At 40.9% G+C, this 18,789-nt stretch overlaps 1 protein-coding gene across 1 annotated transcript; it reads left to right on the forward strand.

Moving 5' to 3' along the window:
* Positions 1 to 364: 364 nt before the first annotated feature.
* On the forward strand, positions 365 to 17,996 carry LOC132978634 (myosin-7). The gene is made up of 38 exons (XM_061043883.1): positions 365 to 403; positions 525 to 737; positions 1,643 to 1,786; positions 1,901 to 2,057; positions 2,164 to 2,191; positions 3,426 to 3,531; positions 3,628 to 3,720; positions 3,803 to 3,866; positions 3,963 to 4,061; positions 4,152 to 4,255; positions 5,696 to 5,834; positions 5,934 to 6,052; positions 6,165 to 6,314; positions 6,403 to 6,573; positions 6,691 to 7,000; positions 7,105 to 7,184; positions 7,272 to 7,477; positions 7,608 to 7,731; positions 8,099 to 8,235; positions 8,333 to 8,588; positions 8,692 to 8,934; positions 9,021 to 9,197; positions 9,303 to 9,448; positions 9,546 to 9,636; positions 9,719 to 10,108; positions 10,204 to 10,330; positions 10,485 to 10,603; positions 10,700 to 10,896; positions 11,132 to 11,315; positions 12,113 to 12,278; positions 13,818 to 13,942; positions 14,027 to 14,335; positions 14,429 to 14,632; positions 14,746 to 15,042; positions 15,533 to 15,637; positions 16,667 to 16,762; positions 17,148 to 17,282; positions 17,886 to 17,996. The coding sequence occupies exons 2-38, from the start codon at positions 537 to 539 to the stop codon at positions 17,904 to 17,906; spliced, it is 5,820 nt and encodes a 1,939-aa protein (XP_060899866.1). The 5' UTR covers positions 365 to 403; positions 525 to 536; the 3' UTR covers positions 17,907 to 17,996.
* The last annotated feature ends 793 nt before the right edge of the window (positions 17,997 to 18,789 follow it).

Below are 18,789 nucleotides of genomic sequence, written 5' to 3' on the forward strand. Positions count from 1 at the left end.
GAGGATACCTATGATTAATCGTTGCACCGCATAGAGCTCCTAATATGGCCTCGCCAGAAGACCCCCATCACTGATAACAGCCTGTCCTGCTGATTTCTATATTGCTCTGTGCCACTCATTAACCCCCTCCCTTTATGTCCCTCTAACCTAACTCAGACACAATAACATTCTTGTGCCTCTGAAACGCTCCTCCATATTTGGTAGAGAGGCTTTGTTTATAAAGAGAACTGATGGTGAAACCCCCCAGTAGGTCACCATTCTATCTCAAGGTAAGGTACTGGGACAATGAAACACAGCGTTGATACTAAACCATTACCTGTGTTGGTGTACACTGCTGATCAGTTTCTATTACTTCCTTCCTCAGGACCGTTACACCTCAGTCTTCTCAGAAGGGATTAGTAAGGTAAGAACACCTGGAGACAAAAATGAATCTGATAAAAAACATATTAATGATATACAGCATCTGTTATCTCCTTAATTAAAAAAAAACCACACAATTTTGATTGAATTTTAATTTTCTATAGACAAAGTGAAGGATGGGTGACGCACACATGAGAGAGTTTGGGGCAGCGGCCCCGTACCTGAGGAAGTCGGACAGGGAGCGTCTGGAGGCCCAGACCCGAATCTTCGACATGAAGAAGGAGTGCTTTGTCCCCGACCATGATGAGGAGTACGTGAAGGCTTCCATCACCAGCCGTGAGGGGGAAACGGTCACTGCTCAGACTGCGAAAGGAAAGGTCAGTGAGCTGGCAGGAGAGCTGCTGCCCTGGACACAGGAGATGACAGAGAGGCCATTTAACCTTTAGTCACATAGTAGAGAAACAGAAGACAGAGACTGACATCCAAATGGAGTGATGGACTGACGAGCCTGAGCTTCATCCCGATGTTTTTCAAAGTGTGGGTCCATCGGGGTCGCAAACATTTGGAGGGGAGATTTGTAAAATCTTACATAATGTCTTTTTAAAGAATTATTTTTGGGCTTTTTGTGCCTTTATTGGAGAGATAGGACAGTGGAAAGAGTTGGAAATCAGGGAGACAGAGAGTGGGGATTGACATGCGGGTAAGGAGCCACAGGTTGGATTTTAACCTGGGCCACCCACTTTGAGGACTATAGCCTCCATACATGGGACGCCCACACTAACCACTGGGCCACCAGCGCCCCACATAATGTCTCTTTAGATTTGATTAATCACTGCATGTTAAAATCTTATGTGTTCCTTTTCTATGCCAGTCTTTCAATTTAAATCCCCCCAAATTACAACTGTCTAGCCAATCAGCATCGAGTAGCTGACACTGATGTATCATGTTTACTGTTACAATTGATTATGTTAATACAGAAATAACAAACAGAAATTCGACTGAATGAAATGTATAATGAATGAACAAGATTCTTAATTGTTGTGAAAAAAATTAAATGTATAACAGAGTTGTGGACTTCATTTTTGATATCAGCCATCCTAATGGAATTCAAATAATTTTGCAAGAGAGGCTGTCAGGCTGATGCTACTTTGGGTCGTTGGCAGGGCAACATTTGAGAACCCCTCCTTTAACCTAAAGTGTTTTTATTAAAAAAAATACTTCTAGTAATGATATTCTGCTTTATTCATTACCGCTGCATCACTTGTGACTGTTTCCTTCTTAGACCGTCACCGTGAAGGAGTGTGATGTTCACCCTCAGAACCCGCCAAAGTTTGATAAAATTGAGGACATGGCGATGTTCACCTTCCTCCACGAGCCTGCTGTGCTGTTTAACCTCAAAGAGCGTTACGCAGCCTGGATGATCTACGTGAGTTCAGAGCTTTTTTCCCCTCTATATTATTCTGGTATTATAAAACTACATTTTAGACGAGCTAAGATAACTTCATGTAAAACAAGCGTTTGCTTTCTTTATCTTATATAGACCTACTCGGGGCTCTTCTGTGTTACTGTCAACCCCTACAAGTGGCTGCCGGTCTACAACCAGGAGGTGGTTGTTGCCTACAGAGGAAAGAAGAGGAGTGAAGCTCCTCCTCATATCTTCTCCATCTCTGACAATGCCTATCAGTACATGCTAACTGGTAATTTGTCTTCAGTGAAATAATCACAGAGAGATGAAATGGAAAAAAAGTTCAAGTATTCCTGAACCTAAAAAGATCCTTTCTTCTTCTTTTCTTTATTTTACAGACAGAGAAAATCAGTCCATTCTCATCACGTGAGTTATCATTCTTTTTAATACTAAGAATGATATCAAGCAAGTAGCATCTGATTGTTAATATGCTTGGGTTATCCCAGTCCACAAAAATATGAAGGGTTAATAGATTAATGATGTAAAGTTGTGCTGTGACGCTGGTAAAAAGACGCATTGAAAGATTCCTCATTCTGAATTCAGATTCAGAAGTATTGTCGGTCTGTACTGACTGCCACTGTAACTTAGCTGCATATTTGTTGAAAAATTAAAAAGGTCACTATTTGCATGTGATGGCCACTTTAACTTAAGGTAACAATATCCATCATTCACTTGTTGCTTATTAGCATGCTAATTCATAGCGTACTAGCTGCTTAGCCATTCTTCAAGTCAGGGTTGGTAATTTTCTAAAACTAGCATGATTTTGAAAGTAGCATTCCTTCAGTGCTCCTTCTGCACCCCCTCCCCTCTGTGCTCCCTCTAAAGCCACACCCATCACTTACATGCACTAGCGCCGTTGGTCCAGAAGCGTACCTCAGCTCATGCTTTGAGTGTGGACTAGTGAACACAAGAGGTAGAGAGCGAGCAGGGAGACAGGGAGGTGTCTGATTGGTTCATCAGATTGGTACCTCATGGCAGACATTGGTCAAAGTTTTTACAGACTTACAGACAGATGACGGATTTTCTTTGTTCCTTTTTCAGAGAACATGAGTTATTAATTTCTGTCAGGACCTAAAGACAATTTCAACCAAAATCTTAAAAAGTGGATCTGGAAAACTTTACCAACCCTGCCTTTAAGCGCTTATTAGTACCTTATTCTATAAGACCATATTCTTTTTTAAAGTTAATATTGGGGCCTTTTTGCCTTTACTGGACAGGACAGATGAAGAGACACAGGGAATGTTGGGAGGAGAGAGTGAGGGAGGACATGCAGCAAAGGGCAGAGGTCAGAATCTATGGCTGTTGTGACGAGGACTATAGCCTCCGTGCATGGGGCGGACAAAACAGGCGGGCGGCCGGGGCTCCTGCATGTCATTCCCCACTCTCTCTCTCTCTCCCTGATTTCAGACCACTGTCCTATCTCTAAAATAAAGGCATAAAAAAGCCCAAAAATAAACCTTTAAATAAAGACTAAAAACTAGCCAAGATGCTAATAAATACCAGTAGTATGCAAATATGCAGCTACTTAATGGTGAACATTGTGACTTTAAAATAAAGTGTTACTGTCAATTTATCACAACAATTTCATTTCTGTCTTCAGTGGAGAATCCGGTGCTGGGAAAACTGTCAACACCAAGAGAGTTATTCAGTACTTTGCCAGCATTGCAGCTGCAGGAGGGAAGAAGGACGCGGGCTCAGAGAAAAAGGTAAAGATCTGCTAAAAAATAACCTCTTATGACACAAGATATATTTATCTTTGATGTTTTCTATTAAACTAAAGGATGTTTCCTCTGTTTTTTTAGGGAACTCTGGAGGATCAAATCATCCAGGCTAACCCGGCTCTGGAGGCTTTTGGTAATGCCAAGACCATCAGGAATGACAACTCTTCCAGATTTGTAAGTGTCCGTCTGAGATAGTAAAGCCCTTTGCTCTTGACTTTATCTTGAAGTTGTTGTTTCTTCTTGCTTTAAATTTTAGGGAAAATTCATCAGAATCCACTTTGCAGCCAGTGGAAAACTGGCCTCAGCTGATATCGAAACATGTAATGAAACCCGTCTTATACTTTCATCATGTTTGTTAATTTTTCAAACTGATGAACCTTCCCTTCTAATTAGTTTTTTTTAAACATTTTTGATAGATCTGCTGGAGAAGTCCCGTGTCACCTTCCAGCTTAAGGCTGAGAGAGATTATCACATCTTCTACCAGATTCTGTCTCAGAAGAAACCCGAGCTGCTCGGTAAATAAAAACAAACAAACTCTGGACCATTATCAACTTGTACATATACCCAAAGCATATAAATGCTAATATTGCTGTTTTGCTTTTCAGAGATGCTGCTCATCACCAACAACCCCTATGACTACGCCTTCATCTCCCAAGGAGAGACAACTGTAGCCTCCATCAATGACGCTGACGAGCTGATGGCCACTGATGTGAGTAGGGATGTATTATTGGAACAGGCACTCACATCACAAAGTCAGAGTAAAGTTATTTGTATGTAAATAGAGATTGCACGACTTCAGATTTGTTCAAGTCGAACTGTGATAATAGTCGAGTTGATGTCGACTAGACACTGACGACGTTATCAATGAAACCACGGGAGAAGGATATATTTTGCAAAAAGCAATGATTTTTATTTGTAAATCTTGAAAGCAGATGGTTAACACACAAAGAAACAACAGGTTGCAACATGTGTGTTTCAACTCTCATATCAGCGAGTGCAAAGGAAAAAAAGTCACTTGGGAAAGAAAAAACAGCGTCTTGCCTACTCACTGTCATAGTCCTGCTCAGTCACCATTTTAATGGTTGATTTTTTGGGGGCTTTTTATGACTTTATTTAGAGATAGGACAGTGGATCGAGTCAGAAGTGGGGGAGAGAGAGAGTGGGGAATGACTAGCGGGAAAGAAGCAACAAGAGGCGCTGCTTGTCAACAGGTGAGGCAGGCAAATGCTTGGGGCCCCAGACCAGTAGGGGGCGGTAGGAAACCTCCCTAAGGCGTTCCCATCTGACAGAACTCACTCTAGTAGGGTCCCCCCATTGATTTTTGCCTAGGGTCCTAACAGTCTCTCGAATCGCCACTAGGAGCTCATAGGTCGGATTCTATCCCCGGGCTGCAGGTTTGGAGGACTGCAGCCTCTGTACATGGGGCTAGCAAAAAAGTCAATATCTTTCTGCCAAAATACGAACTCTGAAATACACTTTCAATTAGTGGTGACTGCAACATTATTCTTTGTTTGAGAAGATGTCAAGAGTAACCTGAACAACATTTTCTATCAACACTTAATCAAAAGGAATTTGTTGCCAAACTAAAAACTGTGGGGTATATGCAAAACCTGAATTTTACAGTACTGCATATAAAAGGCTGATTTCCAGTTTTACCACCATATCAAGATACTGGGTTGAATAATTGTGGTGTTTCTTTCAATCAATTAAACCTATGTGAAATGGACCATGCAGTGATGATGAGTTTGTAAGGGGGTTGTTTAGTTCAGGAAAAGTAATTGTAATTGTAATGGGTCAGTAGAGTCAGTCGTCTCTCAACCGGAAGGTCTGAGTTCGATCCCCAGATCCTGCAGCCACATGTCCAATGCTTCTTTGGGTAAGACACTTCACCCTAATACCGATGGACACTTGACATAGCAGCTTCTATGTGTGTGAATGTGTAGGTGTGACATGCGGTTTGAGCAATCAGAAGACTAGAAAAACACTTGCTCAAGTCCATTACCATTTGATTCCTGGGAGTTAGGGTCGAACCCTGGTGGTTTAGACTGCATATACTAAATTATCCCAAACGCCTCTTCTGTCACTCTGTTGAACACCCAGGTATAACAAAAAGAGACAAATATATTTAAAATATGATGTTTTCATTCAGGATGCCTTTGACGTGCTGGGCTTCACTCAAGAAGAGAAGAACGGCATTTACAAGATGACTGGAGCCATCATGCACCACGGCAACTTGAAGTTCAAGAACAAGCAGCGAGAGGAGCAGGCCGAGGCTGACGGCACTGAAGGTGAGAAAACTCAATGATCAACGTGAACATGTCAGGATCTAATGCATTTATTGAGTAATTCTTCTAATCATAAAATTTGACTTTGAATGTATTTTTCAGTTGTGGACAAAATTGCATACCTCATGGGCCTGAACTCTGCTGACCTCATCAAAGGTCTCTGTCACCCAAGGGTCAAAGTAGGAAACGAGTGGGTCACCAAGGGGCAAAATGTCCAGCAGGTGAGAATGAAACTTCAGATTTAAATGTACTGTAATGTGTACAATATATGAATGAAGCAACAGTGAGGGCAAAACAAGGGCCATGCACTTTAACTTTGAGAGTTTCTTTTAGGTGTACTATGCTATCGGTGCACTGGCTAAGTCAGTGTATGAGAAGATGTTTCTCTGGATGGTGGTGAGGATCAACCAATCCCTGGACACCAGGCAGCCCCGCCAGTACTTCATTGGTGTTCTGGATATCGCTGGATTTGAGATCTTTGATGTGAGTGGCATAATTTATTTATTTCATCCAACCCCTCATTTTTACTTCAATTCATGTAAGCCATTACTTTGTTGTTTTTACCTTACAGTTCAACACCTTCGAGCAGCTGTGCATCAACTTCACCAATGAAAAACTGCAACAGTTTTTCAACCACCACATGTTTGTGCTGGAGCAGGAAGAGTACAAGAAAGAGGGCATTGAATGGACTTTCATTGATTTTGGTATGGACCTGCAGGCCTGTATCGACCTGATTGAAAAGGTGAGTTAAGAACAATTCTCTATCAAGTCTCTTTTCTTTTCCTCTATTTCAAGTCCATTATAGAGGTCCATTGTCCATTTTTAAACAGTGCAATGAGAACTTTACTGTTTTTTATAGCCCATGGGTATCATGTCCATCCTTGAAGAGGAGTGCATGTTCCCCAAAGCCTCAGACACCAGCTTTAAAGCTAAGCTCTACGACAACCATCTGGGGAAATCCAACAACTTCCAGAAGCCCAGAGTTGTCAAAGGGAGACCAGAGGCCCATTTTGCCCTGATGCATTACGCTGGAACTGTTGATTATAACATCAACAACTGGCTGGTGAAGAACAAAGATCCTCTAAATGAGACTGTTGTTGGACTCTACCAGAAGTCAAATCTAAAGCTACTTGCTACCCTCTTTGCAAATTACGCTGGAAGTGAAGCAGGTAAGAAATAACTGGGTGTATTCTTCCTAGGGGATGTTAATCTTTTGTAATAATGAAAGCAGCAAGTTTTTTTTTAATGCATATTGATGCATTATAATTATTAGGTGAAGGTGGAAAAGGCGGCAAAGGAGGTGGAAGCAAGAAAAAGGGTTCATCCTTCCAAACTGTGTCTGCCTTGCACAGGGTAAGTTATGTCATCACATTGATAACTAAGAGATATGAGTCACAATTACCACTGGCTGTTAAACACAAGGTAAACTTACCTCCACAGGAGAACCTGAACAAGCTGATGACCAACCTGCGGTCCACTCACCCTCACTTTGTGCGCTGCATCATCCCCAATGAGACCAAGACTCCTGGGGCCATGGAGAACCCTCTGGTGATGCACCAGCTGCGCTGTAACGGTGTGCTGGAGGGCATCAGGATCTGCAGGAAGGGCTTCCCCAACAGGATCCTCTATGGAGATTTCAAACAGAGGTAGAGCCTCATTTGTAGAATGTTTAGAAACATTATTTATTAAAGTGGTAATTGGTAAATAGACTTCAGCTTGTATTTTCTAGTCTTAGCGCCTTTTACAGCACATGTCACATTCACCTCTTCTTTGCAGATATCGAATTCTGAATCCTGCTGCCATCCCTGAGGGTCAGTTCATTGACAGCAAAAAGGGAGCAGAGAAACTTCTTGGGTCTCTGGACATTGACCACAACCAATACAAGTTTGGACACACAAAGGTAATTTATAGTTGTACATTTCTAACCCGAGTATTAAAGGGAAACAGTGATGAGGGCAAAATGTTTATGCAAGATTAGATACATTTTCCTGAACGGAGCCCAGTCTGATAACAAGTAACAACTACTGAAGGAGATTCACTTAAAAGTAAAACACTGGCACCAGTAAACAGAAGGGTCATCGGTACATCTGAATAATATTGTAAATATTCATGTAGCTTCTATCTGCCATCATAAGCTGGTTGCAATCAACCCAACAGGCCTGTAGCTGAAATTGAATTTCAGCATTAAAAGTAATATTGTGATGCTTTGAAGATACAATGTAGGAAAGTGAAAGCCTGTGTTTGTATGTTGTTACGCGCTCTTAAAGGTGTTCTTCAAGGCCGGTCTTCTTGGGACACTTGAGGAGATGAGAGATGACCGTTTGTCCCTCATCATCACTGGAATCCAGTCCCGGTCACGAGGTCTGCTGGCACGAGTGGAATTCCAGAAGATTGTTGAAAGGAGGTAAGAGCAATCAGGAATTTAAAAAGAAACAAAAAAAGCAAGTAAAAGATATCAACTTTTTGAAGTGAGAGTAATATGTTGTGTTGATCTTTTGCAGAGATGCACTATTGGTGATCCAGTGGAACATCCGGGCCTTCATGGGGGTCAAGAATTGGCCCTGGATGAAGCTGTTCTTCAAGATCAAACCTCTTTTGAGATCTGCTGAAGCAGAGAAGGAGATGGCCAACATGAAGGAAGAATTCCTGAAACTGAAAGAGGCTTACGCAAAATCTGAAGCCCGCAGGAAGGAACTGGAGGAGAAAATGGTCTCTCTTCTCCAAGAGAAGAATGACCTGCAGCTCCAAGTTCAAGCAGTAAGTGTGAAGAAAACATTTGCAATATTTAAATGTCAAAAACTAAATATAAGTATATTGCAACTAATCATGATCAATTTAATTTATGACCATTTGAATCTAGGAGCAAGATAATCTCGCAGATGCAGAAGAAAGATGTGAGGGGCTGATCAAACACAAAATCCAGATGGAAGCAAAAGCCAAAGAGCTGACAGAGAGGCTGGAGGATGAGGAGGAGATGAACGCTGAACTTACAGCTAAGAAGAGGAAGCTGGAGGATGAGTGTTCAGAGTTAAAGAAGGACATTGATGACTTGGAGTTAACTCTGGCCAAAGTGGAGAAAGAGAAGCACGCCACTGAGAACAAGGTATGACTGTTATTTTAATTTCTATGAAATGGCATGAATGAGTAGCATGACAAAAACATTTTTTATACTTAAATGTCATTTCACAGGTGAAGAACCTGGTCGAGGAGATGGCAGCTCTGGATGAAATCATTGCTAAGCTGACCAAAGAAAAGAAAGCGTTACAGGAAGCTCACCAGCAAACACTGGATGACCTGCAGAGTGAAGAAGACAAAGTCAACACTCTGACCAAGGCCAAGGCTAAGCTGGAGCAGCAAGTAGATGATGTAAGAACTTTAAGTTGTTTGGATCATATTTAAGTTTGGTTACCTGGGACATCCTCCCTTCTTCCCTACTGATGTATATTGACTTTCCATAATGTTGATGTCCAGCTTGAAGGTTCATTGGAGCAAGAGAAGAAGATTAGGATGGACCTTGAGAGAGCAAAGAGGAAGCTGGAGGGAGACTTAAAATTAACCCAAGAGAGCCTAATGGACCTGGAGAATGACAAACAACAACTGGAAGAGCATATGAAAAAGTAAACACATCCTTCTACTGTTTCAAAAGCACGACTGTATCTGTAGAGATACGCCTGTTGTTGTTCTAATTCTTACTGGGTTTTTTTTCCAAAATAGGAAAGATTTTGAACTGAGTCAACTCAACGGTAGAATCGAGGATGAGCAGGCGATAACCATTCAGCTTCAAAAGAAAATGAAGGAGCTCCAGGTAATGGATGATTAATGGTACAGTTATGGTTCAAAGTTGGTAAAACCCAGAAGGTAGTAGGACTAAATCTTCTTTTGTACAGGCCCGCATTGAGGAGCTGGAGGAAGAGCTGGAGGCAGAGCGAGCTGCCCGAGCTAAGGTGGAGAAGCAAAGAGCAGACTTGGCCAGAGAGCTGGAGGAGATCAGTGAGAGGCTGGAGGAGGCTGGTGGAGCAACATCTGCCCAGATTGAGATGAACAAGAAGAGGGAGGCAGAATTCCTGAAGCTCCGTAGAGACCTTGAAGAGGCCACTCTGCAGCACGAAGCCACTGCTGCCACTCTCAGGAAGAAACAGGCCGACAGTGTCGCTGACCTTGGAGAGCAGATTGACAACCTGCAGAGAGTCAAACAGAAACTGGAGAAGGAGAAGAGTGAGCTCAGGCTGGAGCTGGATGATGTGGTCTCCAATATGGAACATATTGTGAAGACAAAGGTTGGCTGAACAGAAAAACAATTTTTTTTCATTTCCATATTGTACAGATGTGCATATGTGTGGTATAAAGCGTGTACTCAAATGTTTCAATGTAGACAAATCTAGAGAAGACATGCAGGACTGTGGAGGATCAGATGAGTGAATACAAAACCAAATATGAGGAGGCTCAACGCTGCATCAATGACTTCAACATGCAAAAAGCAAAACTTCAAACGGAGAATGGTATGTTTTCACATTATTTCAATATAAATTAATTTGTTAGCACACACTTCCCGTGTTTAAAAAGTTCAAGTTAAAAAAGTCCTTGAAAAAGATGACGTGTTGGTAGTGAAGGTCTTTTGGACACTGAAAAACTTTAATATTTGTAAAACACCAGGTGAGCTTTCCCGGCAGCTGGAGGACAAGGATTCTCTGGTGTCTCAACTGACGAGAGGAAAGATGTCCTACACTCAACAGATTGAAGACCTCAAGAGACAACTTGAAGAGGAGACCAAGGTGACTTAGAGGTTCAATGCCAGGGCTAGTACCTGTACAGTCATTATTACTGAGTGCAGTAGCAGTGTTATCAATTCATTAACTTTTGTTCAACAGGCCAAGAGTGCCCTGGCCCATGCAGTGCAGTCTGCTCGTCATGACTGTGACCTGCTCAGAGAGCAGTATGAAGAAGAGCAGGAGGCCAAGGCTGAACTCCAGCGCGGCATGTCCAAGGCCAACTCTGAGGTGGCTCAGTGGAGAACTAAGTACGAAACTGATGCCATCCAGAGAACCGAGGAACTGGAGGAGGCAAAGTAAGTCTCTTTGAGATATAATGTTATATGGTATGTTATTCCTCAGGAGATGTTTATCTTCGTCTAGCAGATCAGCTTTTTGTTTGTGTTATGTTCTGACTAAAATGTAAGACGAGCAAAAAGTTTGTCTGTTACACGACTGAGCAGCCAGTCATTGTTGTCGAATTTATTAAAATGTATCAAACTAGCTCAACTGCAAGGATCATTAAGTTGTTTGAATGAATGATTTTTAAAGGAAGAAGCTGGCAGCACGTCTTCAGGACGCCGAGGAGGCTGTGGAAGCAGTGAATGCTAAATGTTCCTCTCTGGAGAAGACCAAACACAGACTGCAGAATGAGATTGAAGATCTCATGGTGGATGTGGAGAGGTCGAATGCTGCTGCAGCTGCTCTGGACAAGAAGCAAAGAAACTTTGACAAGGTGAAGTACTACTACGTATTTGTGAACAGAATATAGTTTAAGACTTGAAACCATTGGAAAATAAATAATCAGGGGATTTCTTTGACCTTTCAGCCAGTTATTTCCAGGCAAGTCGGCTCAAAATCTTCACCCATTCACACACCATTATAGGATAATGTTTGGCAATCTCAAAGAAGACATGATGGGTCAAAATACATTTTTTAAAAAGGTCTACTTTGGTAGCAAATAAGGCTCGACCGACATAGGATTTTTGCAGCTGATACCGACATCGATATTAGGAAGAGAAATACAGTTTTGTGTTGATCCCTCAAACATTAGTTATCATAGTTATCACATAACAAAGTTATCAAACATTTATAGAAAAGATATATAATGAATCAATCGAGTAAGATCGGCATATATCTGCAATAAAAGCAGTCGATACCGATAGTCAATTAATATGCTTTTATCGGCCAATCAGCAGGATTATCAGCAGATTAATCAGCAGGGCTCCAGTACTGAGTATCAAAAAGTGATGTGGGGTATATTGTGATTAATGGGGAAAGCAGAATTCAAATTTTGCAAGTTAATGTTTCTACAAACACAAGCTCATTGAAGTGATTTTAAGAGGGGTCAATGAAGTCCAAAAAAGTCCAATTGACACATTCAAAACAGCAAATCTGGTTGGTCCAACAGGAACTTTAAAGGTTTGGGTGCGTTTTTTTTTTAAACAATATTTCATTCAAGGTGGACTGCCCAACTCACCACACCTCATCTGGCACTGAAACACTCACAGTTTGCCCTTCTTTCTGCTGTAGGTCCTCTCTGAGTGGAAGCAGAAGTATGAGGAGTCTCAGTGTGAGCTGGAGAGCTCTCAGAAGGAGGCCAGGGCTCTGAGCACTGAACTCTTCAAACTGAAGAACTCCTACGAGGAGGCTCTGGATCATCTGGAGACCATGAAGAGGGAGAATAAGAACTTACAGGGTAAGGTCACCTGCTAGGTTTTCTGTTGAAAAATGTAGCGTAATATTATATCTTTATTTTACCTCGGAGCACCACCTTACAAAGTAAGGAAATTAATATTACCTGTAGTAATTAATGAATCAGTCAGTTTCATATCTTGAAAGTTTGTTTGATTGAACTCCGCCGACTGGTCCCGTGTTTCAGTCTCTGGCAAGCAGTTCTTTTCAGGCCCAGAGAGGTCCACGGGCCAGATTAGATTAGCACCTTGGGCGGAGTATGCAGCTGGGATGGAGATTGCATGGCGGTTCAGCCGTCGTGGTTGTGTCGTCATCAGCTCCAAGTGGATCCAACAGGAAAAATATTAAAGAGTCTTTTAATACGTCGATTTCCAATTTAAATTAAACTGATGGCCAGCTCTATAAATCCAAATTAAGAAATTGGCGTTCAAAATTGAAGAGCAAAGACTTTGGAGAAGAAAGTTCAAAAGCCTTGTTTGAGCAAAAATACTTGATGTTTCAAAAATGTACATTGAAAATAAAAGATCAGCAGAGATTCGTCTCTCTACGGCGCAAACTTAAGAGTCTCAAGGTGATTCGAACTGAAGTCCAAAGAGAAGCGGAAGAAAAAAACAAGAACAAGAACCAGAGATCTGAGCTGAGTCTGAATTTTTATCAGCTGCAAGAGAGGGGGAAGGGTTACTCCCACTCTGACTGGAGGACATTTATTAAAATTAAAACGAGTTTACTCAATAAGATTAAGAATAAGAATCTAAACATATACACGTCACCATACATTAATTTCAATATTATTTCTATCAGATCCACGTTGATGTAGGTTCACGTCATATATTTAGACAAACATTTCTATCAGATGAAAATCACACCATCTAGGAACATCCTCAGTTAATCCCAGCCTGTAGGTGAACAAAAACATGTTAATAACATTCTTAATAAGACATATTAATAAAGTAGGAAAAGAAATTGGTGTCTTTAAATAACACCTTCTATAGCTAATATCAAAGAGTATGCTTTATAACACATCTAAATGTATAATTATGAAGGTTACGTATTCATGGATATTCTAACACTAGATGGCAATAGTGCTCCACGTCAAATTCCTATTAAACATAATATAACTCTTATTCCTGTTCTGAACATCAGATTTTGAGTTTAAAAAGATGATTATAATGCATTCAATGTGACAATTACAAATATCTAGATGAAGAAAGACATAAATGTTCATTTGATGCAGAATTTAAAGCTGTGGTTTGATCAGTTTTTCAGCAATCCTTCAACAGATGGTCAATTTTACGACTTTGCAGAGACTGGTTTCAGTCACAGTTCATGTCTTTGGGGTCAATTCGTAGATAGCAGAGTGTTCTGTTTCCGCTTGGTTGTTTACTCAAGGCGTTCTAAAAGTTTATAATATCCTGTCTGAGAGGGAGACTTAAATCATTGATCAGTTCCTTTGTTTCTTGGTAAAAAGTAACCACGATGTTAATCCACTCTATAAATTATAATTGTGAGACTTTTTTCCACTTCCATTTTCCATATTCCACAGAGGAGATTTCTGATCTCACTGAGCAACTTGGTGAGGGAGGAAAGAGCATCCATGAACTGGAGAAACTACGGAAACAACTGGAACAGGAAAAGAGTGAGATTCAGTCAGCTCTTGAGGAAGCTGAGGTACAGGACATCTTTGATGAATAAGACACTGTACAGTAAAGCTGTCTGCTCAAATGTATAACTCTGTACGCTCCACCTCATCAGGCCTCCCTGGAGCATGAAGAGGGTAAAATTCTCCGAGCTCAGCTAGAGTTCAACCAGATCAAAGCTGATATCGAACGCAAACTAGCCGAGAAAGATGAGGAGATGGAGCAGACAAAGAGGAATCTGCAGAGGACCATTGACACCCTGCAGAGCTCCCTTGAAGCCGAGTGCCGCAGCAGGAACGAGGCCCTCCGTTTGAAGAAGAAGATGGAGGGAGACCTCAATGAGATGGAGATCCAGCTTAGCCAGGCCAACAGGCAGGCGGCTGAGGCCCAGAAACAACTGAAGGCTGTTCATGCACATCTGAAGGTGAGCTATGCAAATGGAAATTCTTGCTTTTTAGGTAATTTAATGTCTGAACTATTTTTTAAATATTCATGTGGTTAATTTGATCCCATTAAGGATTGCCAAATTCAGCTGGACGAGTCTCAACGAGCCAACGATGATCTCAAAGAGAACATTGCTATCGTTGAGAGGCGCAACAACCTGCTGCAGGCTGAAGTGGAAGAACTGAGGTCTGCTCTGGAGCAAACTGAGAGAGGACGCAAACTTGCTGAGCAAGAGCTGCTGGATGTTAGTGAGAGAGTGCAGCTACTGCACTCACAGGTAAGAGCTAACATGTCAATCACTACTTATGAAAATGATAGAGAAGGATACAAAAGAATAACCTTTAATGTTAATTTTTGACAATAATTATTTAACACCTCTAAACTCCATAGAACACTGGCCTGATAAACCAGAAGAAGAAACTAGAGGTTGATGCCTCCCAGCTTCAAACTGAAGTGGAGGAAGCAGTGCAGGAGTGCAGGAATGCTGAGGAAAAGGCCAAGAAGGCCATTACTGATGCTGCCATGATGGCAGAGGAGCTGAAGAAAGAACAGGATACCAGCGCCCACCTGGAGCGTATGAAGAAGAACATGGAGCAGACCATCAAAGACCTGCAGCACCGTCTGGATGAAGCTGAGCAGATCGCCTTGAAGGGAGGGAAGAAGCAGCTGCAGAAGCTGGAGGCCAGGGTGAGAAACCAACATGTGTGATATCAATATTACAGATTTGCAGTATAAAAAACATATCTATGGAAGCTGCAGAATCACACGGCTTACTCCAAAACTATGACACTGACACATAGCCTTTATTCATCGTCGTCCTTATAATTCTTCTTTGGCAAAAACAACCTACACATACATGAAGCACAAACTGAACAAAATCGCCTTCCCATCAGTATCGAGTGGACAGTCAGCAAATATAAACTCATCATTGCCTAGTGTTTACACTCCAGTATCAGTCTCCTGATCATTCAGAGCACCGTAACCTTGTCTTTTGATTTTTTATGAAAACTCTTATAATGTAGAAGGTTGTTTCTAACCTCCAGCTGATTGTTCACTGTGGGGTTTATTAAACCTTGAGGCTGAACCGTTTAAAGCTTTTGCTTATATGACATCGTTCTCTTAATAAATGTGTAAATGTCACTCTATTCTTAAGGAGGATTATTTAATGTTTCAACAGGTGCGGGAGCTGGAGAACGAGGTGGAGTTAGAGCAGAAGAAGAGCGGTGAGGCAGTGAAGGGCATCCGTAAATATGAGAGACGCATCAAGGAGCTCACATACCAGGTGAGTTTTTTTTTTTTAACTTTAACAAAGAGCAGATGTATATTAAAGTCATGTTTATTAAAGATATGTTTAAATCTTATACTTACTGTTTTTCTCATAAACACACTTTATTGAATGGATTTGTATCTGAAAAATTAAAAAAACATTATTCTAAAGAAAGGATGTTCATATCTTTTTATATAAGCCTTATTTATCACATTAAAGACCGTACATGAACACATCTGAAAACAAACATCTGGAATATATTACCTGAGTATCGTCACTGTACGATGCTGGAAAACTATTTTTTAAAGATGTGACCTTGTTTTCAAAACCCTGCTTTCAAAGAAGTTTGGACATTGTGATAAAATGTAGTTAAAAAAAAAGGATGTGAAGATTTGTAAACCATTGCAAAACTCATATTTAACAGAGAGTGAAAGACAAGAGAAAATACTCAGAAGTGATGTACCCATTTTGAATTTGATGCATTTTTGGAAACTTCTTTGAAAAGCGGGTGAAACCGCTGGGCTTTTTTTAATTATTTGACATTTGACTTTCAGTCCCTTTAGTTTGGAGAACTCAAACACTCACTAATCCCCAGCTCGTGCAGCCACATGTCCGATGTGTCCCTGTGCAAGACACTTAACCCCAAGTTGCTCCAGCTGCTTCATCAGTGTGTGAATGTGTATGAGGGGGATGAGTTAATACTGATGGTCTCTTTACACAGGAACCTCTACCATCACTGTGTGAATGTGTAGGTGTGACCTGCCTTGAGTATACAGTCAGAAGACTAGAAATGTTAAATAAGCTAAAGTCCATTTACTATAAAGATCTACAATGAGAGCTTCGACTGAATCCTGTGGTTGATCTGGGGCCAAAACTCAGTGACAGGACAACTACATGACAGAAAGACTTGTAGTCCCATCAGTGGTTTGAAAGTCACGATGAAAAGTCTGCTGAAGGCCATTAAAGTGATTTAGCATTTCCTTCATTTTTCTCCAGTTACAATATGCTGGTGAGTTGCTTCATTATTTCATTTTTTATTTGCAGACTGATGAAGACCGCAAGAATACGGCGCGTCTGCAGGATCTGGTGGACAAACTGCAGCTGAAGGTCAAAGCCTACAAGAGAGCTGCTGAGGAGGCTGTAAGTGTGGAAACAAGTATATTATGTGTGCTGCTTTTAAGACTGGGTTACATTTTATTCACTTTCCAAAATGTCATTGGAGGCTTATGATGACTTAGAAAGCTGTTATTGCGAATAGTTACAACAACCAGAACACATTTTAACATTTCAAACTTCATTGCTTACTATGTTGAATGTTACCCAGGAAATCTTTCTAACTCAGCTGTGACTTCTTTTAGACTCAGTTGGTTTCCCTGAAGAACAAAACCAACAAACATCGTCTTATTCTTCTGTTCACTTTCCAAACCAAACAAAGTGACTGTGACTGTGGATGAATCTGCAATGTGGCATACCCAGGTTCCAAAAGTAATAATCTGACTGTGTGGTGTTTTGTTAAATCCTGCAGGAGGAGCAGGCCAACACTCATCTCGGCAAGTTCCGTAAACTGCAGCATGAGCTGGATGAGGCTGAAGAGCGAGCCGACATCGCCGAGTCTCAGGTCAACAAGCTGCGGGCCAAGAGCCGTGACGTGGGGTCAAAGGTCAGAGGCTCCTGTTGAACACAACACTTCATATATGGTCCCATCATTTAAATGTCATTGATTTTTATGTGGGATACATTTAATTTCACAGATTTTAAAATAATAAATAAACCAGACTAGGAGTGTAAAGATCAATTTTATTAAAGTTTTTTTATGGAATTGAGAAGTTGTGTGAGTGGGTGTTAAAAGGTTAGACAAACTGTAAAATGCCTGCTTCTTTGTAAGTGAGTTAAAAGGACTGATGGATGATAGGGTGAGAGACACATTATTAGACATGGAAGAAATGTCACTCCTCAGCCAGACTACACACAGGCCAGGGAGGGGTTAGTCTGTCTCGAGGTCACCAAGGTCAATTATTTTCTGCATTAATAAAAACATCAAATTTATAAGAGGATGCTGAGTAGAATTTTAATCTAAATATTTGTGTAAACTAAATAGCTTATGTGGTTCTGAATAAAGACCACAAAGCCATGATTACTTTAAAATAAGAGGTGATTCAGCTATATAATCTAGTTCTGATGTAATATCTTGTGTAACTCTTACATTGAGTTTGTTCGTCCTCTGTCATTAATCTGTTTCTCTTTGTCGTCTTTCTTATCACAGAAAGGACTGGATGAGGAGTGAAACCTTGTCAGACCTCTGGAAAGCCCCTGTGCTGTAGTCCCCTTTGTCTTCAGAGGAACTCTGTAGAATAAAGCAGCAAGTGCATTCAAATACATGCGTCTTCTTTTATTTCAATCAGGGAGAAATCTTCTCATCTTTGCATCGTGTTGGGATGAGTCTAGTACTGAATGTGCTCCTGTGTCAGCGTTGAACTTGAAATGTAAAACATCAGATCTACATTAAACGCACAGACAGAACACACACATGCACACACACATTTCAGTAACCGTTCGAGTAAATCTTACCCTTTCCTCATCTGCTGACCACAAATCCAAAGTTTTTAAATTTGGGATACAGCTTTCATCCCCTGTTGCCATAGTCTTAAATTTACTCTCAGCACCTCACATACAAGTACTCACAAAAGGTGCATCCCTGTGCCACCTAGTGTTGACACTCTGAACTGTAATCTGACTTTCTCTTGTTGCTGTTAAGACGCTTCAGACAATCGGACAGAGAGATTTTGATAGTGAAGCATTGTCTACATGTAAACCTAAACTCAGAGACAGCTACAGCTCTACACTTTCAGATGATAAAATAATAATGACCAGAAATTAACAGAAACATCTTTGGTTTAAGTTGTTGTAGGAGATGCCTCCCTAAACAAACATTTCATCAGACGCTGTGTGACGTCGTGTCGTCCTGTGTGAAACATGAACACACCTGGAGGTGTCGTGATGACACAAACACTGCCAAAATGTCATTTTAAAAAAAAGTTTATAATCTTACACGCTCCTACGAGTGACAAGTGCTTCCCAATATCAACGTTATTCCAACACAAATCAGCTTTTTCAAACATTTTCTAAAATGAAGCCTAATGTTTTTTTATTTTTTAGCAAAAATGAGT

This window comes from Labrus mixtus, chromosome 8 (assembly GCF_963584025.1).
Source record: "Labrus mixtus chromosome 8, fLabMix1.1, whole genome shotgun sequence".
Classification (NCBI taxonomy): Eukaryota; Metazoa; Chordata; class Actinopteri; order Labriformes; family Labridae; genus Labrus; species Labrus mixtus.

Excerpts from the sequence above, each read along its gene's own strand:
- LOC132978634 (XM_061043883.1), top strand. The coding sequence starts at position 537 with ATGGGTGACGCACACATGAGAGAGTTTGGGGCAGCGGCCCCGTACCTG. Across the intron at positions 10,109-10,203 it reads AACATATTGTGAAGACAAAG|ACAAATCTAGAGAAGACATG; the intron begins GTTGGCTGAACA and ends GTTTCAATGTAG. Across the intron at positions 10,331-10,484 it reads AAAACTTCAAACGGAGAATG|GTGAGCTTTCCCGGCAGCTG; the intron begins GTATGTTTTCAC and ends GTAAAACACCAG.